A 26,089-nucleotide genomic window follows, 5' to 3' on the forward strand; every position below is an offset into this window, starting at 1 on the left:
GAAATAGAAAAGAGTCAAGGTTGGGATTTGATCCAACAACCTCCTGTACACTAATCCAGCTCTCTACCAATGGAGCTACTCAGGCTGATGTTATGACACAGCGGATGTGATGTTAATGTCAGGAAAGACCCCGCACTTGTGTGTTTGCAGGAAACGGTTTTACAGTTTAGAGAATAATATATTCTATCATTATTTAATTAGGGTAAATTCCAGGCTGCCCAAAGAAACGTTGAGAGAGGGTTTCAGCCCTGCAGCACCCTCGATATTGAAGCAATATTTTGGTGAGACCCATATAGTACGAGGAGCACACAGAGAGACGGACAGGAAACAGACGAATTGAACTTCCTGTGATTGTACTGTTGAGAAAAACGTGACTTTGGAGGCAAAAACGTCCAAATTAAAGCTTCTGTCTGTGACAGAGGGGTAGTATAAGTACCTACGAGTCCAAAAGTGTGGCTTTTGTGAAGAAAGGGAGAAATTTGGAAAATTGGCGAATTTCAGGACACAGAGGCCTCTGACAGAGGCCAGTATGCTGCTAGGCTAAGACCTCTGGCTATTTTCACGGAGGATGGGCGGGCCACTTACAAGCCAAGATGGCCGCCTCCCTGTGCGAGTGGGCGTGGCGCTCCAAGTGAGTTTTGGGCTTGTCCTGATGTCCCCTCTCACTGTGGCGAGTGATTCGGGCGTACGCCCAAAAACGCCCCAATTTTTTTGAAATGGGGTCCGCTTCCAGAGGGCGCTGTGGAGCCATTTTGTTGAGGGCGTGTCCCATTCGTCCAATATCATAAATTTTTTCGCTGCCTCATTGCCTCCGCCAATTTTGGTGAGTTTTCGCCCACGTTCAGCGGGTCAAAAACGCGATCATTTCCGGAGAAAAAAAATAATAATAATAAGAAACCACCCAAAAACAATAGTCCCTTGCCAGGACTGCGTCCGGCTCGGGCCTAATTAGGTAGCGCTTTATATCATGGTGTACTTATTACGTATTAATAAGTAAGTAATAAGCATTGATAACATGCTTGTAAAGTTTTAACACACTGCTTAATATACTTTTATCTGTTGACATACTAATAGGCCATTAATAATACACTTATCGATAGGGGAAACGGTGGTGCAGGTGGTAGAGCGGGTTGTCCCGTGATCGGAAGATTGTGGTTTCGAATCCCAGCAAACACACACTGTCGTTGTGTCCTTGGGCAAAACACTTCACCCAACTTGCCTCCAGTGTCTGCGCACATTGGTGTATGAATGAGAGACAGAATGGGTGACTGGTTCCTTACTGTAAAGCGCTTTGGGCCTGATAAAGGTAGAAAAGCGCTATATACGTAGAGTCCATTTATCATAGTTGATCCTGACCGTAACCCTAAAATGATTACTAAGGCTTATTAATACTTAAAGGGACTATAAGGAGTTTAACAATGTTCAAATTAAGTATTTTCCTCCCCCTACATGTTCCAGCCATGTCATAATGTGTAGAATGAGCTCAGACCTGTTCACCACAACTGCCTCTAAAATCCTGTACGGTCACTCAAAAATGTGTCACTTCGGACCGAATTGCCGTCATGCACGAGCTTAATATAGAAGGTGCAGTTACACATGTGGCCTGAGGTGGCAGTAGTGAGTATAAAATGGCGAACTTGCTTCCAGCCCCTTTAAAGGGACTATACAGAGTTTAAAAATGTTAAAATGATGCATTTTCCTCCCCCTGCATGTTCCAGCCATGTCCTAAGGTGTAGAATGAGCTCAGACCTGTTCACCACAACTGCCTCTAAAATCCTGCACTGTCACACAAAAACTTCTCCAAATTGCCGTCATGCACATTGCACAAGCTTTATATAGAAGGTGCAGTTACACGTTTGACCTGAGGTGGCAGTAGTGAGTATAAAATGGCGAACTTGCATCTAGCCTCTTAAATGAGTACACCTTGATCTAAAGCGACACCAATTAATAAGAACAAATAATGACCCTCTGGTAAAATAGCACACACAAGCTACAATGAAATAAAAAATATATTCCTACATATATTTTATCGACACGATCTGGCGAACCCCACACATTTTTCCCACAATCCCAGGTTGAGAACCACTGCTATAGACACCATTCTCACAGAAAGGTAATGATCACAGATTACAGTGTCATCTACCAGGGGCACCGCAATGTCTTAGTTATTCCGGCAAATCTGCGGCTCGCTACCAGACAAAACGTCATGAAATAAGCAGCGCAAAAGGTGAGTTTCTTTTTGTTTTTTGCTCTGACATCAAAAGTAAGATGTTGTGAGAGAAAAGTAGCTTAAAATCTCAACGAGAACCATGTGAAAAGTGTATGTTGTCAGCCACTGTGTCTCGCCTTTACGAAAGTGTTAGCTACAGAGAGGCAACAGGAAGTCAAAACTAAAAATCAAACACCTAATGTCTTCTCAAGAAAAAATGTATAGTAGTAAATGAACGATGAATCCAGCATTAGCATAAGCCACAGAAGCTAATGTGTCCAGGCACTCACCATTGATCCACTTGGCCTCGGGGTCGTGAACTTTGAACTCCGCTTTGAACAGGTCCTCCACGGTCAGCTTGGTGTCGCTGCCAGCCTGGTTGTCGTCTGAAGAAACAAAAGACACTCAGTACAGTGTTTGCAAAGTAATAAATTTCAATCAGTTTGAAAAAATGGGCATTATTCTGTGTCACACCAAGAAAAAACACCAAAAAATGTAATTAAATTAGGAAGAGACACGACCAAACCACGCATTTGTGTTTGAGGCTGCGTCAACAAAACATGTGCAGGCGAACTCTGATGGAAAACCTGATTGACCACGATGTTCACTACAGCTCCACTCATGTCTTCGTAAATGCATGGCGTCAACATCCTGAGGCCAAAATAATAGAGAAAATACAACAACAACCAAAAAGTAAAAATGTAAATATCTGAGCTCTGTTAAAGAGTCGCGAGGCCCAGGGGCAGGGAGCCTGACCCAGATTCACCAAACTCAACCATGCCTGAAAATAAGCCCACGCTTTATCTAAAATTCAACCAAATTTGAAACATTTATGTGTTTTAGAAAGGGTCTGAGGGCATTTTTGGAAATAAATCTTTAAAAATATCCTTTGACCAAAAGGCTAAACTGAACCAACATTTGAGCATAATGGAGAAAAATGTTTATTTTTGCAGCAATAAACTCAATGATTTTTAAACACGATAATGTGAACTTTTCTAATAATAATAGACGTCAGACAGACTGTATTCTTTGTTCAAAGTACTTACAAAGAGAAAGAATAAAGGAGCTTTTTCATGAATATTTTCAAGAGCTTTTAAAAATGTATAAAGAGAAGACTTTTATGAGTTCGATTTAAATTCACAAAGCATTCCCTACACAATGATCATAAGCTGCTAGTTTAATCGCAGTGGGAATGTGTTAAGGTATCATTTTTGCAATATACAACTCACTAGAGCAAAGTTTATCCTGTATTATTAGCAGTGATAACAATAATGCATTAGTCTAGTGATGGGCGAGTGAAGCCTTGTAACACTTAGAGGCTTTCCTGGCAAACAAGTGTTGCACGCTTTGAAGTCTCTGAGCTGTTTCATTCTGTTTGAACACTGACCTCTTGTGGACAAACTCTATTATTGTGACTTCTCATAAACTCGACTGAAGCGCCAACACAATCATGTGGAAGAGAAGTTTCAAACAGACGTGTGGCAGTTTTATTATTTGCAGCCTGATATTGATGTTTGACTGATCAAATCAATCATAGGCCAAGTCAGTTTCTTTGTCACGTGGGTCTGTGGGCGGAGCTCTGGTGGGCGGGGCCTCAGTCACCTGCGACTCTGCTGCTCAAAGGCAAGACATCAAAGCGCAATCTTCTTACTTCACTCAGTCAGAGTTAATTTTGACACTATTTGCTGCCGATCAGCTCCACGCCTTGCCTGCCATACTATTCCCTGTCCATTCCACACAGGGAAATAGTCTGGTCACGGAGCAATTGGAGCAGGGTTAGGGCGGACGGCAGCTGTAGTCTAATACACAAAATATGAACTTAATATAAGCTCACGCGGAGGACACAGAGGCATAATCCTCGGCTACTTCATCCATGATTATAGTTTTGGCTAATGCACTAACAACATAGTGGTGCAGCCTTGTCATTTCACTGTGACGGTCGTGATTGATTCGGCTCAGCCTTAGCCACCAATCAGTAACTTCTTAACCATGGATGGCCAGACCCACCTTCTTTCGTGCAGAAAAGTGGGTGTGGTTTATCAGGCTAATCCACGCCTGCTTTTGTATCTGTTCAATAGGACATTGTAAAGAATAAGAAAATATATAACATATAAAATGTATTCTGGCTGTCTCACAGCCACTTTCTCCACATGAACGCGGTTAAATGGGAAATACAGCACATTTATTTATCGATCACTAATGATTTGCATCACTATATAGACGAGAAAACATCCGTTGTTTAGCGCCTCGCCGCTAAAGGCAGCTCAGTGAGATGCTTTAAGACATGATACGCAACTCACAGAATGAAGCAGTTTTGCAGTTTTCGAGACAGTCACGTGACCAGATTTTACTGAAAGAGGCTCCGACGCAGTGTTTCGAAGCAATCTGCTTCAGGAAGAGCGATACAAGCTCTGTTTTTTGGCCATCACTACATTAGTCTTAAGGTTAAGGTTAAGGTAAAGGTATACTTTATTAATCCATAATGTGCAGGAGGATGCACCTATTGTACATGTTTTTAGTGGTAGGGGAAACCTACTCAGACATGGGGAGAACATGCAAACTCCACACAGAAAGGCCCCGTCCCTGGTGGGAATCGAACCCGGACTTTCTAGCTGTGAAGCACAATACATTTATACAGCGCCTTTTCTCGATGTTCAGGGTCGCTTTACAATTTCGCACATTAATCATTCACACCAAACTTCATTGCTGTCAAATTGAGTTTCACCTCTTTGGGACATTGTGTTTGAGAGCTTGGAAGGTGTGCTGAGTTTCATGATAGTAAATCGGGCCTCTGGTATAGTTTGCTGCGGAGACACGTGTTCTTCCCTGTGTACACAATTGCCATTTTACAGTCCAAATAAACAGATGGAGCAGAGTGTCTTTCTCTTCCAGTGGCATTTTCATATGTTCATTAACACAATCATTACTGGAGCAGATCATCCCGCGGCCATTTTGAACGCTGCCCCTGGAAACGTCTCTTTCTCTTTTTAATTATGAAATGCCACGCTTTGGGCAGAGCGAAGGCAAGTGCCAATAAAATGGGAAGAACAGCTGCTGAGAGAGAGAGAGAGAGAGGGGGGGGGTGTGGGGGGGGGGGGGGTGAGGAGGGCCAAGTCATTTTGAATGTCAGCCATGTTGGCGTCTCCTCACGCTTCGGTGCAGTGAGTTTGTTTATGAAGTGATGGAAGGCTAACGAAGCGCGGAGTCTCCGAGGAGCAGAGCGGACGGCGGCAAAGAGGGTTTTACTTTTCATTGTGGAGCCAAAAGGCGGGAGATGAAAAAAAAAGTTTCATGCACCAAAGTTTCTCTCATCCTGATGCGTTTGCTGGGACAGGTGATATGGGCAGGATTACAATCGACATTTAAGTTGACTAATACCAACTTTACGTCATGAACAGTCAACGTGTGCAGATGTATTTCTAGGATTCAGAACAGATTTCAACCTATGATGATGTACTTTGTGGGTGTCCAAATCTTTTTTAATGGAGAGCCACATATTGAAGTTATTTAGGTGTTTACCTTAATAAATTATTTTCATAGTCCATCTGGGGGTAACAGAAGTATTAATGGTGTGATTAGGGAGTATTTCATCTCCCCCTGGTGTCTCTGTCCAGAAAACCGCTGTTGCAACTTTCCCTGCTCCGGGTGGGAGTCAACAATACACACTAATGGAATCATGAAGAAGAAGCTAACAGGCTAATGGGCAAAGCTAACTATGGGCTAGCACCACTTAAACAGTATTTACAGCCAAGTTTGAGTGAAAAAAATGATCCCCATTGTGTAAATGGATGTACAATATCCCTCTCTCCCTTTTGTCGTTTCTGTCAGTGTAGTATTTACTCTCACAGACAATTAATGAGTAAAAAACGTAACATGCTACGACACCTGCAGTGGTGCTTATGGCCTGTAGGGGCATGAGTTACTTCGTCCTGCTCTAAGAAGAAGATACAAAAAGAAAGATCTCAAAACATCAGCTCTCAAGAACACTCGGGGGTGCAAATAGTCAGGGAAATGTGAAATCAAAGAAGAACAGGATAATGTGTAAACAAGTTAATGTTAATAAGGGTATCTTATAGGGATGGGACAAGATATCGTGACACAAGATCTCGCAAGATCAAATGCCACACAATTTTTTTGGTCCTGTGTATATTAATTTAATGGATTTGTGTTCTTTATTTTACTAAACTGCATCCAATACACTCATTGTAGACAGCTTAACCTCTTAACTCCCGCCTGAACAGAGAGCATTTTCTCCAGTTTAGCTTTACCCAAATCCTGTAGGCCAGTGTTACACCTCATTTGAAAGCTAAGATCTATAAAACTCATCTAAATGGATCTTTTCCCTCACATCATCAGATTTTTTCCCATCTTTTTTGGGGGGGTATTCAACTAATTTTGTAACTTTTTTGTCATTTTTTTAAAATAAATGTTTTGTCTTTTTTTTGGACACATTTTTTGTCACATTTTTTGTCATATTTTTGTCACATTTTCTGTCTTTTTTTAAATATTTTTTTTCTAATTTTTTGGTCAATTTTTTGTCATTTTTTGTCACATTTTTGTCTCATCTTCATCATTGTTTTCATCTCGGTTCTGTTGCTATTTTCACACCTTTTTTCCAGAAGCTTTTGGATTGGGGTAAAGCCAATCTGGAGAAAATGTGCTCGGTTCAGGTGGGAGTTAAGGGGTTAAAGGTACTTATTTATTTATTCATTTCTGAACATTTTATTGGAGGATCAACCCCATGATAAAATAATACAACAAAACCTTAGCGCACACATTCACCAGGTCTCAATATTCACCTCCCCATCACAGAAGGAGCACAGCAAAGTACAGTGGTTCCCAAGCTGTTGCACGTACACAACTGGCAAAATTCTTCCAAGTCGTACTTGGAACCGCCTGCAATTTTAGACTTTATTCATGCATGCACTATTTTAATTATACGGAAGTAAGGAATTTAAGTTATCGATAGACATGGTTTTCACTTAATTTAAACATTATCAAGTCAAGTTTGGATACACTGTACTTAAAGGAGTATAATAGTTATCCACCAATGTTTACATAATATATTGCAGTGCAAAGTTTACAGTCAAAGTGATTGATAAAGTGAGGCTGATACAGAGGTTAGTGCTTAGACGTTATTGTACATGAGTTACTTTACAGTAGTTGTACAGACTGACAGCAGAGGCCAGCAGCCTCACACTCAAATGTTCCTTTTGAGATAATCCCTCCATCCATCCATCCCTTTTCTTCCACTTTATCCGGGGACGGGTCACGGAGGCAGCAGTCTGAGCCGAAAAATATTAAAGTCACTGTAAAAGTAGCGTCCCTAGTGATGTGTGCCAATTCAACAAGAAGAACGAGGGTCACCAGCAATTGGGCTTGGCTCTTTGGGCACCGTACCATATTATAACAACTACTGGTACAATATGACTGATGCTACTACAACCACGATACAACTAGTACCACTGCTTCAACTCATTTGTAGCTCCACAAATCTGTGAATTTAATCAAAAGTTATAGAAATGTAACAAGTTGCTGAGAAAATTCCACTAAAGAACTCTATATATCAGGAAGGTAATTTCAGAAAATAGATAATCATTTTCAGCAATTTCAATCGTTAGCCACTCGGAGTCAAGAGTCGCTCCAATCAACGACTGTAATAACTGCACTCTGTCTCGGTTGCAATGTCTGTCCATTAATGGCCTTGGCGGGTAGTTCTGCAGGAAACCAAAGCTTTTTGTTTGTTACTGAGAAACCAGTCCATGCAGGGCGCAGAAAGCCTGGGCCGCAGACAGAAGACGGACCCCTGGCAGGTGAGATTGCAGTGTGAGCATTACCTGGGGTGAGCAGGATGACGGACATGGTAATGAGGGAGCAGACCACCAGGATGACCAGCAGAGCGATGGCTATGCCCTTCCAATTCCTCTGAGGGGGGCTCCCTCCGCCCAGGTCCTGCAAAACAGAAGGAGCAGGTCAGAAAATGGAACAATGTAACCCAAAATGGTGTACATATACAATACGACGCAGGAATTAAACCCAGTATTGTTAAAGTACTGGTATATTAAAAAAAAGGACTGTACCCAGCCCTGGTCAATTTTATTCTGATGTTCATTTACTCTGTCCAGACCTCTGACGTTTTCTATGTTGCCTTGAAGTTGCTACAAAGCTGTAGTTACTCCCAAGTTACCACAGCCATTTACCCGCGCCACATTCAGAAGTGTCTTACACAACAAGAAGATGATCACTCAACCACCAACAATACCCAGCTCCTATATCCAATCACCTGTCTGCAATCATATCCCATGCCTTCAAATAAGAGGCTCTTACTTTATTACCTTATTACCCTATTCTCATTACGCTGTCATCTTTTCTGCCCAAATCAAACTCCTGCTGCCATTACATCTGCAGATTTGGTAAATAATACCAAATGAAATTAATGTTTCAATTGGTGTTGCTTGTTTGTCTGCCCATAGTGGATGATATAATAAATCATAATACAATTTTAATCGTTCGAATGGTTGCAATTAACCCATCTTAAAGACTTCAATTATTCAAGCAAAGCAATATTCCTCCCACATAACAAATCCTTCATGGAGCCGTCTAATGCTTAAAACTCATTAAACCGGTAGTTTAGACATGCTAATGCGTTCTGAAATGTTCATGTGTCAGAAGAACTTGAAAATAGACAATTAAAATCAGTCAATGACACATCATACAGTAGGGCTAAATATAGAAGAAGATATGATTCATGATCATGGATGAGGCAGATATTTTAAATAAGCTCAATCAAAAAATGCATTTATCACACAAAAATCTCCAAACCAGGTTATCCCTTTAATGTTACCCCCACAACCATGAAAAATAAAAACATATTTTCCAACCAATTGGGAGACAAACAACATTTATTTTTGTTCTATTTCGGTCCAAACCTGATCTAAATCAATCTAAAACTGGTCTAAACCGGTATAAACCAAACTGTACTTGATCTACACCAGTCCAAACTTGATCTAAATTAGTCTAAACTTGATCTAAACTACTCCAAACTTGATCTAAACCCATCCAAACCAGCATAAACCTGTCTATACTTTATCTAAACCAGTCCAAACTTGATCTAAATTAGTCTAAACTTGATCTAAACTATTCCAAACTTGATCTAAACCCATCCAAACCAGCATAAATATGTCTATACTTGATCTAAACCAGTCCAAACTATATCTAAACCGTCCAAACCAGCATAAACCAGTATAAACCAGGCTATACTTGATCTAAACTAGTCCAAACTTGATCTAAACCAGTCCAAACCAGCATAAACCAGTATAAACCAGTCTATACTTGATCTAAACCAGTCCAAACTTGATATAAACCAGTCCAAACCAGCATAAACCAGTCTAAACCCCTCAAAACCAGTCTAAATCAATCCAAACCAGCATAAACCAGTCCAAACTAGTCCAACCCTTATCTAAACTGGATATTTTGAGTATTAGAGAAGGGCAGAGATAGGCAGAATTAGAAAACAACCATGAGATTTTGAGTAATTGCAGTGCCCTCTCGTGCAGTTTTACTGTTTCCAACGCCAAACCAAACCATAGCCACAACATAAATCAACATGATCATGTCATCCTTGCTATTTGCCAGTGATTTGTTTTTTTTTCCTACTGTAGCGCTCTTTACTCCCATGCTTGCTTGGAAAAGAGCTTATTTCCCACTAACAACAGCGTTTATTCCACCTCACCATGAATCTCAAGCTCAAGACCCGACCTCTTTTGCAGACGGGTGAACCTCACAGCAAAATCCAGCCAATACTTAAATACTCCTGAGTGAAAATGCCATGCTAAGCCCTCACAGCCAATCTTCAGGCATTACCCGCTCAACATGGGTTCCTGTTGAGAACGGAATTAAGATAAAGAGCTTTGCATATGAAAAGCTAAAAAGTCAACACGTTTTTTATTGCCTTTATGCTACCTTTTATCTCGTTCATTTATTCAAATTCCACCAACTTCATGTTTACACCCAAAACGTTGTCGTCAATTTGTTTTTCATGTTTTATAGGAGTCTTTTTTTTTTTTTCATTTCCCTTTCAGTTTCATTTTGAATGTCAGGAATACAACAAAAGGGGGTGAAGCAGTTTGAAATAACTTAGCAACACTTTTTTTCAACAAACCCGACCGATAGAGTTGATGCTTTGAAAGTGAAAGCAATTTAAGCACTAAAATGATCAGAGCGAGTGTAATGCATTTTGAACACATGCAGGAGCTCTCGGGGATTTAAAACTAAGCGAAATTTTGTTTACACAAAGACATGCACGCTAAACTGGATTACTGAAGTGTACATGAATTAAACATTAAAACTCCATGTATGATTTTGATTTGTAAACATTATATGGAGCAGCGGGGCCTCAGCGTTTAGAGGGTTGGCCCCATAGTGTGATCAAAGCTTTCAACAATTCAAGCTGTTGTTGTGTCCTTTGCCAACACAAATCCCCCTGTTTGGACCTCACACCTTTCACACCAAGTACCACCTCATAATATATTTGCTTCACACGTACCAGGACAAGATTAAGGCAAAATGTGTTCTATAATTGTCGTAAATTGAACTCACAAGCTCTAATATTTTGTTGAACCGCCTTTAGCTTTCATTACAGCCCACATTCCCACTGGCATTGTTTCAATAAGCGTCTGCAACATCAACAGATTCATCAATTTTTCATCATGATCTTGTGTTGATGATGGGAGAGTGTGATCACTGTGCAAAGCCTTCTCCAGCGCATCCCAAAGATTCTCAATAGGGTTAAAGGAACAGGCCTCCATTTTTTCCATACTGAGATATGTTCTTGCCTGAGCTTAGACAAGTTGATTCATACTTGTCACCCCGTTTGGAGCTATAAGAATATACTGGGAGAGGCCAAATGCTCACAACATCTTTGGTCGTTTTGCATGACTGAGGGCACACAGTTCTTCCATACTGTGATACGTTCTTACACGAGTTTAGACGAGTTGATGCGTACCTTTCTGGTCATTGTGCGTGCTCGTGGAAGAGCTTGGTCGCTTCTGAGTTCACCCCGTTTGGAGCTGTAGGAATATGCTGGGAGAAGCCAAATGCTAACAACATCTTTGGTCGTTTTGCGTGACTGAGGGCATGCACAACAAACAGAAAGGTGTGTATCAACTCATCGAAGCTCAGGTAAGAACATCTCTCAGTATGGAAAAATGGTGGCCTGTTCCTTTCCACTCTTTCACAATGTGAGCCCAATGACTTCTGGCATTGTCATCTTGGAATATGCCTGTGCCATCATTGGTGGAATGACCTGGCCATTCAGGATGTTCAGGTCGTCAGCTGATCTCGTTCTTTGGGCACACAGTGTTGCTGTATCCCAGATCAGAACAGATAGTTACATCCAGGTCAGGCAGTGTAGAACTAGTTTAGTTTATTAGTTTATTTTATTTATTTGACAGGGACACGTACAGGACCATTAATCAGCATATGAAAAGATGCTTTGAACCAGACTTTAGCTCTTGGAGCTAATTTCCATCTGCAGACAATTACAAAAACACTACAAAAAGCATAAAAAAATACAGTTCATAATATTTACAGACAGTATTTAGCCTGGCTAACACCAGACTAAAATCACAAGTGATATTTAGTCTGGGGACCACCAATTCATTTTCTCGTAGGAGAGGTGTGGTTTACGATCGTCCATACTCGTTTATTGGGCGATACGAAAAAAAAAAAAAAAAAGTCTCTTGCGTCTGCACGTAGCCATGGCCAATCGTATCATCGTATGAGATGACGTATGACGTACCCGCTGTAAACTTTTGAATATAAACTATTTAGAACAAGGTCTAAAGCTTGATCAAAAAATACCATTGTGTCTGCTGCTGTCACGTTGGATCCGTAAATAAACTTTTTTTTTTATTATCCGTAAATAAACTACAAGCTTCCATATATCGAATAGCGCGTCATCGTCTTGCCGTCCCTCCTCGCTCTGTGATTGGTTCCCAAATCCACCGGAGATGTCGGCCATGGTCCCCAGGCTGTTGTGCAGTTCGAAATAATTCGAGCGCACACAGCAGCCTGGTTAGACAGTATTTACATTTTATATACATTTTTTTTTTTTTTAAAGTACATGTTATTAAAGGGAAAACGTGTTCCTCTATAGTCTATACCCACCCCTACCCTTCTCAGATGTCAATTGTTGCTGTTGTTGTTTTCTTTAATGCTGACATGTTTGATTTCCCAGAAAATGTTGTTTCACACTCAGGCAAAATTGATTTAAGTCTTTGCATAATTTTAGTGCAGTTGGAAGTTTGTTCCATTCAGAGATAGTTTTAAAAGAAAATGCCGATTGTCCTAATGCTGTTTTTCGTTTTGGTACATTGGCCATTGACTGTTGACCTTGTTGTTCTGACCATCTGATCAGATGTTAATTGGACAAACTTTTTTAGTGGTGGAGGTGCCACATTATTAACAATCTTGAATAGTAATTTTAGATTGGCTGATTTAACTATATATTCTATTCTATTCTGGCTATACTACAGCAAAAGCCCAATCCTAAATGGAGGACTAAAGGCAAAGACTGTACTATGACGTGGCGGGGAACACTGAGTGCCACCAGAAGATGTGGATCAAAGACACGCGCATTTAAAGTATTTATGTTGGCGTGCTGGATCAAAACAGGGAAGTTACCACAAAGAAGAATACGGATCCACACGGGCAAGTAACTCCCAGAAAAAGAAGGTGAATGACTAATTATATTATCTTGGGAAGCCCCATTATCAGCAGGGGTAGCGTGGTTTGAGAAACACCGCTCTAGTGCTCATACACTGGAGCATGAACGCATGTGTGAAATGGTTTGGGTAAATGGTTCCTTAATGTACTGCCCTGTGAGTGCCCAGAAAGCTATAAAAAAAGTGAATTTTGCAGAATGTTTCTAATTTAAGCAGCAGCAGTGAAGTGGATGTGCTAAAATTAATTAAAACAATAGTAAAAGGCTCAAAGTGAGTGCCCATAGATGGAGGGTCATGATATTCTCTCAATAGTGAAATTCCTTTACACTTCCATCTTCAAGTGTCAGCATTAGGTTTTAACAACCAATGTGCTCTAGCCGTGATAAGCCGAATTAAGCTCCAGCGCTATAAATTCACTCGTCTTCCTCCTTCTGGCCTCAATTACCCACAATACCCTGCAGGTGAGGCGCAGTGATTACTAGCCACCAGCGCGCTATACTACTCTTTGATGGGCCGGAGGGGGGGCAGGAACAATTGGCAATTTCCAATTACACAGAGATCCGCTGTAAAATGGAACGTAATTTACAGCCAAGACTCACTCGGACTGGCAATTTAATGACTGTGACATGTAGGTTTGGAGGAACGCGGGGCCTTTCTTTCTCGACTGGACTCCGAATGCGGGAACTCGACTGTTGAGACAATTAGAAAGCTCTGTTTGTGCATGCTGCGGTAGCCATAAAAGCTAAACAAATGACAAGAAATAACGACAACAAAAAAACACCAAGGCCAAAAGAACAGTGCACTGTATTGTCCAAAGGAAAAGCTTAATGCTACATGGGGCAATAGGCAAACACAATGCAGAGACTCATCTCCAAGTCTGGATGGAGGTTTGGTCATTGAGCATGTTTCAGGTTGATGGGACAATCAGGACACCCGGAGGAAACCCATCAAGACACATAGGAACCCAGGATTCAAACCCAGAACCTTGTAATAGTTAGAGTTACTTGTAAATATGTGGGAGCTGGGAGTTGGGTGGGTCAAGGGCAGTTTGACTGTAACCTGTAAAGCACTTGCAGCATTGTTTGTTTGAAAAGTGCCTTGTAAATTGTTCAGTCAAGTGAATTTCCGGACCATTCAATACAGCACATGGCTTCAAGTTTTTAATGAAAGTGGTGCTTTAGGATTGTAACTTTGACGAAGTTTGTCTTTAAAGGGACTATAGGGAGTTTAAAAATGTTAAAATTATGTATTTTCCTCCCCTTACATGTTCCAGCCATGTCCTAGTGTGTAGAATGAGCCCAGACCTGTCCACCACAACTGCCTCTAAAATCCTGCACTGTCACTCAAAAAGGTGTCACTTTGGTTCCGAAGTGCCGTCATGCACAAGCTTAATATAGAGATTGCAGATACATGTAAGAACTGAGGTGGCAGTAGTGAGTATAAAATGGCGAACATGCATCCAGCCCCTTTAATGTATTAGTAGTAGTAGTTTATTCGGTCCAGCAAATACAGGATAAGCCAACAACATCAACATCCTAATTTGTTAAGTGTTTAGGCTGAGGTTAAACTTATTTTACCGAACTCTGAACGCAATTCAAGTAAAGCTTCTGCAATTAGAGACAAAAGCTCTTCCAAAATAATTCAAAGCACTAAAACATTTCACAACTGATAACAGTATCAGTAATAGCGTCTGTTGATACAGAGGAGACTTTCTTTGCCTTTTCTGGGAAACCAAACTTAAAGCCACACCGCGTAGAATTTTACCCAATAAATAAAATTGAAATACACGCATCTATTTTATGACAGATATTTTCATCATTGAAAAATACCTCATAAATGTACAAACAAACATTGATGAGGCTCATCCCTCCCAAGATATGACTGCAAACTTTACCAGGAGTGGGTACGTCTCCAGCTCGTCTCCATGGAGATGTGACGGTAAGCTTATCATCCAAATCCATTTGTTTATTACCCACTGCAGCAATTGCATTTTTTGTGTTGAGCTGGTCATTAGGAGCATGTTTTGTTTTTCCGGCAACAGTCCAAAATGTTACGCAGTGCATAATGCACCTTTAAACTGTCCTTTCACAAATAGTACATTTTCAGCTAATAATTCCTGAGCTTGATATAAAAAAAAATAAAAAAATACATTTAAATCACCTTTTAAAGGGGGGGTATTATGCAAAATTGACTTTCAAGCTTTCAACCACTGCTCCTCAGCAGAACCCCCTCCCCACTGATGCCACAGACAGCGTGTGGAGGGGGCGTGTCAGAAAGGGTCAGAGGTTCTTAAAGAGACAGAGGCCTATTTCAAGACATTCACTACAGCCATTTTGAGAGAGCAATTTTATACAAGGCAGTTATTCTAATTTACTGCATTTACAGACCAACAGGAGGTTTGGTCATCATTGTAGTGTGCTATAGACTGGTGCTATGTGATTGAAAAAAGCATAATACCCCCTATTTAAATGTTTTGGTTTCTTTTATTTTATCGTCCAGCTTGTTCCATAAACAAACCCCTCATGCCTTTAAAAATAAAAAAAATAAAAAAAAAATTAAGTACCCCTATAAGGTCAATTTGTGTTTGTTAAGACCAATACCGCACAACAGTGGCCTCACAGGGATTTCAAAAAACATTGCTACATTTGATCAAACAGAAGCACAGCTTGAAAAAGAACAATGAGACAGATATTCCTCAGTGAAACAATGCTGTAAATGTAATGTCCAAATGAACCGCCAGCAGAGAAGCAGAAGGTGGATAATTGTCTCTGGGTCTCCCCTGCATGCAGAGGCGATGATGATTTTGAACATTTATTGTCCCTGCAGCAAAATGTGTCAACGTCAACTGACCCGTCCCGAGGTAAATCTGCCTTTCACTGAAGCAAGCGATTAAGCAAGAAGCAACAAGACTTTACTCGAAACATAAGGGGTGCCGTGCAGACAAAGATGAGGCCAAACAACATCACAATCAACGTTATAGATTTCCGTTTGCTATTTCACGTGTCAATTAATCTGTTAGGGTTGTTTATGCTCCTAAATTGTCCAGCTAAACTGCCTTCAAGTCTCTTCTCCCAGACTCATTCCGTGGCTGCCGTTTTAAATAATTCATCTTCTCCTTACTTAGCGCCCTCCGTAGAGCCATAACATCGATCTATTATGAAGATGCGGACGGCTGCTCATTTCATTAATGGACAAAAGCCTGGTGCGTCCTTGGGCACTGTCAGAACCCACAAATTGCCCTTCTAACTGCACGCGGCGGAGTCTCTTCTCTCTCATTTTAGGACCAAATTTTCTTCATTTAGGCCCTTTCCAGTCATCATCGCCAATTCATTAAGTCAATTATGCGCCATGATAGGAGCACTAAGGAAGTTTTGGAACTGCTGAGTGTGTGGATCATTATTGTGGAGTTTGATGAATGAGGCGCTGGTGCTGAGTGAATGAGAGCCTGATTATGCGGCTTCATCAAAGCGCAGACAAGGTCAAACTAATGTCTTCAGCGAAGTGCGTGCCTCATAGTGTCAAGGCGCAAGAATGTAGGCTTGTTAACATTGAGAATTGGAATTAATCAATCTGTTTGGTGTATGTTTCTACTTATTCCAGTTTCATATATAGTATAGGATTCTAAGTTAAGCTCCACATGGGACGTTTCACATGTCAAGATGAAACATTTCTCAGCAGAACATCCATTTAGGTCATATGATGTACACCAGTGGCCTAAAGTGATGCTTTACTTTACTATTGCAAAAAATCATAGGACTCATGTCAAAGATCTGAACAACCGGGCCATTAGAGGCATTGCACTCTCCATAGAACATGTTCATCTCACCCTTCTGCCCTCATGACGGAGGTACAGGGCGCTCAAATCCGGGGAGGCTTGTTTTAAAAGAAGCCTGATCCCCTCAGCCATCGCATTTCTTAACAACAGGCCCCACTGAGTGCACCCCATCTACTGTATGTTCCTTGTTGTTCTGTAAGTCCTATTGTCAAACATACACTGTGTACGTAAAAAAACTAAAAAAGTCTAAAGTGTCAGTCTACTTCGGTCTAGAAGTAGACCGAAGTTGACGATGAAGAAAATCGTCTCGCCATTAAACTTGCCTATCCCTGGTCTAAACTGTAATTATTTTTGAATCGATGTCAAGACACTAATCATACTCACAATGATACAATGTATATTTTCAATATTACACTGGAGGGTCGGCCTTTAATTCTTGACTACGTACTGCAGTTGATGTGTAACGACAAATAAAGCACCTTAACCTGAAGGAAGCAGGATTAACATGAGGAAACCAACCCACACAGGGAGAACAGGCAAACTCCTCACAATCAAACCGTCGCATTCAACATTTTAACTGTCGCATTTGTTGCAACACCCTGCAGCATCCTTTGACACCAGTGTTAAATTTGTTGACAAAAATATTTTGGCAACTAAAACTTGTTTATGGGACTAAAACTATGACCAGATGTCATGCCCAGATATTTTTGCCAACTAAAATACGTCTAAATAAAAATGAAAATAATAATAATAATTACATCGGTTTAGAAAATCGAATGCGGTTTGGCCTTTGCCCCTCCTGGAACCGCCACCTTATCGTGGTTGAGGGGTTTGAGCACCTGCATGATCCTGGAGCTCTGTTGTCGGGGCTTCGTGTCCTGGGTAGGGTCTCTCAGGGCAAACAGGTCCTAGGTGACGGGTCAGGCAAAGAGCGGTTCAGAAGCCCCTTATGAGAGACCAACAGGCCCGGTTAGAACCATGAGGCCGTCCTCCCGTGGACCCACCACCTGCAGGAGGAGCCATAGGGGCTGGTGCAATGGGATTTGGGCAGCTCCAACAGACGCCCCCACAACCCGGCAACGGACAAGTGGAAGAAGATGGATGGATGGATGGGTTTGGCCTTTGCTACGCCCGAAGAGACTAAAATCATTCAAACTTCCAATGACAGTTCAAACGAGTCTCATATGATTTTAAATTCACTCCCAAGGGAACAAATCTGTGCTTTGTTCATGTTGGAGACGCTCCACGAGGCAGAAAACCTTGATTAAATATTATTAGAATAAATATTATAAATGCAAAGTTGGCTAAATTCACCTTAGATCGACTAAATTTACATGCAATTTTAGTCGAAAACTAGAACTAGCGTAAAGTGGAAGAGAATTATTTGAGTAAAACTTTACTAAAATATGCGAACAGTTTGACACAAGTTTCTCATGTTGTTGTTTCTCGAGAGTCATTTTTGGCAAAGGGGCGGCCTGACTGTCTCACCGCCTTGAAACCCACTGTTCTTGTTTTGCTAGCATCATATAAGGACTCCTTGTGATCCATTAAACGCCCCTTATGAGCTGCGACTGGTGGCACACATTGTTCCAGCAGCCCCTTTACTGGCACTGAAGGAGGTGTGGACCCGGCAGATGGAAGCCTGTGTGCCTCTCCAGTGCTCTCAAAGTCTGGTGTGAATTTGCAGTAAGAGCCTATACCCGTCCCCATGTGACTTAAGGCTGCGGCGGCTGCACTCCAGCATCCAGATGGCATTGCTGTTCATTCTGGCCAATAAATACATTTGATACTTATTTATCCCACGCAGTAAACAGATACTTAACATTACCGCTAAGTGAGATGGAGCAGGTGTAGCCCAGGCTCTGTTTGAAAGCAGTGGAGCTTTCAAGGATCACATCAATACGATCAATTATTCAGACGGCCAGGAAGTAAATATAATAGACTGCGTTTGTTTAGGTAAGGGAGGAGGCCAAACAGCAACACCTGCAGGAGCTGCGGGAGGTCAGATTTCATTGAGAGTGCATGAATATCTTACGACTATTTCGGCAACACCTACAAGCACTATTTAGTTTTCTTTTACATGCGGTAAAACTAGTATCAGTTTAGCTCTATAGTCCAGAAAAAAGACTTAGTGTAACAAAGTGTAAACAAGAAATATGTATGAAGTAAATAGTATGGCAGACTTATGTACATGCTGAATACAAGATCAACTCAATCAACCCCATCCGTACTGTAGTTCCAACCTGACCTTTTCACCTGTTTCCTACTCTATTTGACCAGGAATGTCCCACAGAGATTTCAGGAATCTTATTTTCAGTGGAATCTCATCACCAGAGGGCTCTTTTGAGCATGTTTTTAGTGCCTCTCTCTGGCTCTCTCTGCACATTTTCGCTCTTTAGTTTTGAACAGTGGTATGTGCGAAATAGATACATAAATTATTTTCGAAGTGGGGAAACCAAAAACACACAGAAAGGCCCCACCTCACTCAAGCATAGGTTGCATTCACAAGATTGTAAACAGCCGAATATCTCTGTAATGGCTGAACCAATCCACGTAAAACTTCTCTCTCAGCATGAAACATGGTCAAAGGAATGTGTCCAAAAGTGATGTGTTGGATGTTGGTCATATAAAAGGACTCTCAGCAAAAGATGAATGTGGCAGGTTTTTGAGTCAAGTCACCAAATAATGATCAGGCAAAACATTTGGAGAATTTTGTGGTTTGGAGATTTCTTGCCAAACCATGTTTTATAAGCCCCTGCCCTGAATATCGTGAACACAACCTATAGAACACAGGACCTTTCTCCTGTGAGGTGAGTAAGTAAGTAAGTGCTTTTTTGTCATTGTACAAGCGTACAATTATATAGTGTTCAGGTGTTAGTCCTAAGCCGCTGCGCCGCGCTGCTATTGTGGGCCGACCTGACCGGGGGTAGGGGGAACCGTAGCACCCGGAGGAAACCTGGCTGGCTGCCCTCAGTGCCAGTCCCTGTTTAAGAGCGTGTCCTGCACTGGTCAGGCTCCTCCTCCTTCCTCTTCCTCCTGTACAACTCCCTCCGCTCCACAACAGTCTTCCACCATCTTCTGAGAAGAGTTTAGCAGATAATCTGCTTTATTCCAGAGAACGTCCCTGAGCCAGAACAATAGTAGAAATAGAAGGCATGTGTGGCTCCGCTGGGACTCTTGCCTGGATACCTACTCATTTGTCCCTTTTTTGTTCCCTGTAGCGCCTCTTGTGCTGCCTCCACTGTGCTGCCTCCACTGTGCTGCCGGTGTGGGGGGCTCCTGGTGTCTCTTCAGTGTCTCAGAAGAAGCCATTTGTCGGTCTCAAATGGGTTTAGCCGATAAGTCAGCTGTTTACTTTTTAAAAAGCTGCTTTCTTCAGCAAAGGCATATAAAAGTATCCAGTAAAACAATGTGGAACACAGAAACCACAAATGCAGCTGGCAGAAAAAGGCAAACAAATGTAGCCGTACCAAGGGAGCGGGAGGTCGCTGCCACTGCCTCACCATACCACATATTATACATTCAATAATAATCATGGTCACACTAAAGTGATGTCTTCTACGTCTTATTGAAAGCTTTTAATCAAGAAAGCATTCACATACACTGGAGTCAAGGTGAAAATGTGTTGATCATGACATAACATGACAACAAACGTATCAAGCTGTAATCCCAAGTTAGTATTAAATCTGGCATTGTTGTCGTCATATAACAACACAAAAGCATGAAATATTTGAGTTGAGTTTTGGAAGAGTGCCAATTATTCAACGGGATCACATGTATTTTTTAATTAACTCACACTAGTCCAATGCTTAGTCAAACTCAACCTCATTCTACTTCACTTAATTGCTTTACATGTTCCTTATCGACTATCATTTCAACGGCACGGTCTGTAAAACATCAACATTGCCCCCAGTAAAAGTTCATTTTATTGTACATTGAGTGCAATAGTGCCCACACAGTCGTTCCCAACTAATCTCAAACTGTTATTTAACACTGACTAAGCTGGATCCGTGTTTAGCACCATATATCAGTGTTACAGCTAATGTGAGAATTCTGGCTTCTCCTCCCACACACCACAGACCTTTTCTACCCTGTGAAAAAGGTGTGTTTTCAACAAAAGCTGTTCAGAGTGCTGCGGTAAGGCCACGTACAAAATAAGGGCTTTTTACTGGAAAAACTCATAGTAGCTGTAAGTCCATGAGAAGTAAACTTAGTCCTGGTTAATGCTCACTTTTCAGATATTGTGTCTAGAATAGAGCGACAACAATTATAGTGGCACATCATATTATTGTGTACATATATAAAGTACTCGTGAGTCATAGTTCACAGTCATGAATTCTAAGTTACTAACTTTGACTGCTTTTTAAGAACAACATCACAATTATAGCACAAAGTTTACACACACATTTATGCTATGTGGAATCCTCGCTTCATGCCTGGCGCAGTAAGTGGCTGGACATCATTGAAAAATTCCTCATAAATGTACAAACAAACAAAAAACAAGTGCTTTTGCTGTGAGCGGCTCAGCTCTTCTAAGACATGACTGTGAGTTTACCGGGAGTGGGTACGTCTCCTGCCCGTCTCCATGGAGATGTGACAAAAGTCAGCAGTATTTAGTATTTAGTATAGATTTAAACAGATAGGTTCTCATCCAAATCCATTCTTTGATTACCCACCGCAGTGTCTGTGTCGAGATGGTCACGAGGAGCATGTTTTGTACTGATGGCAACAGCATAGTCCAAAATGTTATGAAGTGTACCTTTAACTTACAGTGGGAGAAAAATCTGCAAGGCTGTGTGTGATGTGAATGTAAATAAGAGATCAAATAGATTTGCCTTTATTGATTTCACAATGGAGAAATTCCATTGTTACATTCAGCTCTCAAGAAAAATACTTGGTGTGTTCAGAATAGCCAGGAAGTGTGCAAACAACTAAACAGTAAATAGAGGAAGCTTAAACAATGACTAAAGTTAAGTTAAGCTATACTTTATCAATCTCTGTAGAGAAATTTCTGTAGAGAAATTTGGTCCCTGCATTTGACCCATCCTCAGTGTCGCATGGGGCGACCTGTAGGAGCCGTGAGCTGCCAGTATGGGCTGGCGCTCGGGGACCCATCTCCATGATGTGAAGCCAGGCTGGTGGTCAGAAACACCTGGCTGGAGGATTAACCTATTGCAAATGTTTTTATAACCTACCACTAACCTACGCAGCCACGGGAGAACACGCAAACTCCACACAGAAAAAAACGTCCTCTTCAAGAGAGATTGAAGAGAAAGAGTCAGCACTGCTTGTTCTATAGTCACATCTCACCTCAGTCTACCCTCTTTTTTTCCCCTGAGCACTAGCCGCCCGTTGTTAGTACGCAAGATACCAACTTCATCTTGAGCAATGCTGTTGTTGCACCAGGCAGAAGACATGGCCCATAAAGTTTAAACTCACTTCATGATATAAAAACTTCACTTCGCTTCTGTCAGTCAGTTCCAGGGCACCTCTGTGTATGGAGTATGGACTGTAGTAGCGCTCTGAGAAATTTGCCAAAACAGAGTTGTAAAGCACAGTACAAGTGTAAGCTATTTAGAAAATTATTACTGAAGTAAAAAGTAAAAAAACATTAAAACAAACATTTAATTATGGCTACTATACTGTATCCATATTATATTAAAAGTACAATAACAATTACCATAAGTTATCATCTCATCCACTCACACAAAAGTAGCCTTTCCTCTGCAACCTCATCTACTACAACTATCAGTAACAATATCCATATAACAGGCATGAATCTGAGAGTGTTCCTCAGCTAATCATGCAACGTTACTGAAGCAAAATTCATTGAAAGCAAGTGACTTCCTGCCTTTACAAAGTCTCTTCTGGCTCGCAGTAGGTACAATGGGGTGTTTACCTCTTTTCTAGCTCATTGTATGTAACTGGCAGTGAAGACTTTCATCATATCCTCAATAATTCATCTTTTAAAAGCCCAGTGTCACGGAGCGGTGAGGCAGATGAAAGCACGGAGGAGAAAAACTGTCACGATTGCCACAAAGCGTCCCCGAACAATAATAGCTTTTGCCCATTCCCCCATAATCACATCATCTGTCTGCCATCGCTCTAAGGAAACAGACACGCAACTTAATGTATAAAAATAACTGTGACTTATATGATTGTTACGATGGTTAAAATGGGGGCAGAGGGAGGCTGAGCTGCAGTTCACTGTCCCAAAGCAGCGGCTAAAGACCCTCTGGAAAAATAGAGATAACACAATATTATATCTATAGTCTGCTGTATGTATTTTTTTGAATGGAAAGTTATTTTACAAAAAATGAATTGTAGTTGCCATTTTTCATGTGCATTGCCATGACATAAAAACTTTTAGCAGCTTCATTAAATATTAATGCTAAGGTCTTTTATGGCGCTTATAGCAACGGTTCTTCAGTAGCCACAGGTAGGGCTGCTCGATTATGGAAAAAATAATTATTATTTAGCAATAATTGAAATCCCGATTATTCAGACAAATACTGTATGTGTTAACTAATCCTCTATTAGAGATTTTCCTGGCTCACCTGCCGCCTGCTGGCAAGCCCTCACACCTGCCCAAGCAAACCAAGCACATGGCCTGATGACATCATCACACAGCGCTGACCAAAATGCTATGGAAACAGAAACAATCATCACAGCGCCATGAAATAATGTGAGTTTGCTTTGAGCTCCGTTGAGATCTGTGCCTGAAGAAGAGTTTTAGACTTTTAGGCAAAACCAGAGCCTGGACAAAGGATAGAGAGGCTTCTGAACAGCTGTTCTCCTTTCAGCAAAGGATGAGCACTTATCTGTGGCGCTATCTCAAGAGCTACGTATGAAAAAATATGATTATTTCTGCAACAAATACAACATTTCAGTTCAGCAGATCATACACGCTCACACAAACTGCGCAGGATGGACAAGCGAGAGGAGCATCCTTTATAATCTTTTTTTTCTCGATAATGCTATTTTTGTAATCGTGTAGTGTAATAATCAAAATCGTAACTGAATTTCGACTCATGCACAGCCTTAGCCACAGCTGGTTATAAAGTCATAAAGATGCGCCATGACCTAAAGTGCTGGGAAAAAAAACACTAAAATACATATGAAGCCGATTTTAAATGTTTTGACCCTTGAAATGAATACAAGTGCTTATAGATACAAACAATGTGTCATACAAGGGGGCGTGGCCTAGCCGAGGGGAAGTAAACCTCTCATAGGAATCACAATTTTTCACCCTTTTTAGCTGTTTCATCACAAACATTTTTCACAGCAAATTGTTTAGTAGAAGTGAAAAACAGCACTCATTACTAACATTTAAGTTATTTATGGGCAGTTGAACCACTTTGCTCCTCTCCTTGTCTGTGTCTTTATGTAGGAGAAAATAATCTTTTTCCTTTCCTTGTTTTCCCTCTGCCCGATGAAGGCAGTTCCAAAGATGTCGTCTGTATCTACAAACTGCCTGAACAAGGTCACACTCGCTAACGTTCATTGAACCACCTGTAGCTTTTACTATAGCAAGCTTTCAATGTTTATAATAATAATAATAATAATAATAATAATAATAATAATAATAATAATAATAATAATAATAATAATAATAATAATCTATTATAGAAAACGCTATCTCAATGGCCGCCGCCTGGGCGCCGCCATGTTTATTTCCCATACCGACTTTGAAGCTAAGCTGGGAAGTGCCTGGTTAGGACTGGGATGGGAGACCGTTTGGGAACACCAGGAAGCCTGGCGAGAGTAGTGAGTTTGTGCGTGGGTGATGTGCGCATAATTGTTCAGCAACTTTGAGCGTCTGGAAAAGCGCTATATAAGACTAATGCATTATTACTATTATTATTATTATTACATCCGCGGCCGGCCCCCACGTGACGGTCCCACTAGCCGCGGGCATTGACAACGGGTCCATATGGACCGCGGTGCTGCTGTCCGAGGACAACCCGCCGTCACAACAACGCGAGTGCACGAGATCTGACTGCCGTGCGTGTGCGCGCATCCAAACACGGCGATGTGTGTGTGCGTGTGTGTGCGCGCGTGTGTGCTTGTGCGCGTGTATGTGTGCGCGCGCGCATCCAAACAGGGCGGTGTGCGCGCGCGTGTGTGTGCGCGTGTATGTGTGCGCGCGCGCATCCAAACAGGGCGATGTGTGTCATCGTCTCTCACCGCTAACCTGCAGACGCTCCGCACAGGTACAGTTACATCCTCCAAAACACTTCTGCGCATCTTTCTTTAAGTCTCTCCTGCAGTGACCGAGGCTGTGGTTCATTATAGATCCAGGCAGTATTCCGTCTCTAAAGCTTTGTCTCCGAAAAACAGTACACGCAAAACATTGCCCAAAAGCCTCTAATCAAACGTGCTGCTCCGACTGATTTTTCCTCCATGTGAGTAACAGCGAAAATGAAACTACCAGTTAACGAGCGCATGGCCTGCACTGCGTAGTTTTTTTCCTTTTTTTTTTTCTTTGCTGCTGTACCATTTGTTTTCTATTTTGCTTTCACGTATTGTGAGCCCAGAGGTACATTTTATTCTAAAGCAGCTTTGAACGCATTGCCAATTTTATTGTAAAGTTATTAATACTGTCTAATAACGATCATTAGGCTATTTCAGTTCAAAACCTACTCATTATTTTTTTGATTGTACACGACCGTGATGCACCAAACCACGGGTCCTGCACCGTGAACCAAACCGTTAGAGCTGAACTCCTAATATTTATCCATAATTATCCCACTGTCTCTTGAATTCTATTCCCTGAGTTTAGCGAACATATTGTCGATGTAGTTTATAAGAAAAGAGTACGGGTGCATCAAACACTCCAATTGCAGATTGTTTGAAATTATTTTTAGCATTCATTATTTTACTCATTTGTAGTGGCCATAGTTTTTGGAATGGGTTGGGAACCACTGGTCTACAGCTGAACTGTGTGACCGGTTGGACATTTCTTTGTAATCACTCATAATCTCAGAATATCAAATGTGGAGACTAGCGAGGCCCGGCCGAAGGCCGGGTCTCAGCTAGTAATAATAATAATAAGCGAGGCAACCAGTCTACGCCATCGGCCCCTCCGACCACCACCAACCACTCACTCGCTCACTACATTCGCCCAGGCTTCCTGATGTTACCAATCGGTCTCCCATCCAAGTACTGACCAGGCCCTTCCCTGCTGAGCTTCTGACGGGATTGGGCAGAGCAAAGGCCATGTTGTTTCAATGAGGTTTTTCAGTATCAAAAGATTCAGCACTACATTAATCTATCACCAATATTTTGTATTGATGATGAGACAGGAATGTATTTGAAGTCAGTTATTTAGAGACTACCTCAGGCAGTTTAGTCTCCAGCTGAGGACCAAGGTTGTTCACA

The 26,089-nt window shown here is 41.4% G+C and overlaps 1 protein-coding gene across 2 annotated transcripts in view; it reads right to left on the bottom strand.

Annotated features, from left to right (window-relative positions):
- Window positions 1–26,089, bottom strand: part of dpp10 (dipeptidyl peptidase like 10) — a 366,908-nt gene that overhangs the window by 152,730 nt on the left and 188,089 nt on the right. For both annotated transcript variants that reach the window (XM_079563408.1, XM_079563409.1), the window contains exons 2-3: window positions 8,047–8,161; window positions 2,500–2,595 (exon numbers count right to left, since the gene is read on the bottom strand). In XM_079563408.1, the coding sequence (XP_079419534.1) occupies window positions 2,500–2,595; window positions 8,047–8,161 (211 nt within the window). The remainder of the gene's footprint in view (window positions 1–2,499; window positions 2,596–8,046; window positions 8,162–26,089) is intronic.

Source organism: Gobius niger (genome assembly GCF_951799975.1).
Source record: "Gobius niger genome assembly, chromosome: 9".
NCBI lineage: Eukaryota > Metazoa > Chordata > Actinopteri > Gobiiformes > Gobiidae > Gobius > Gobius niger.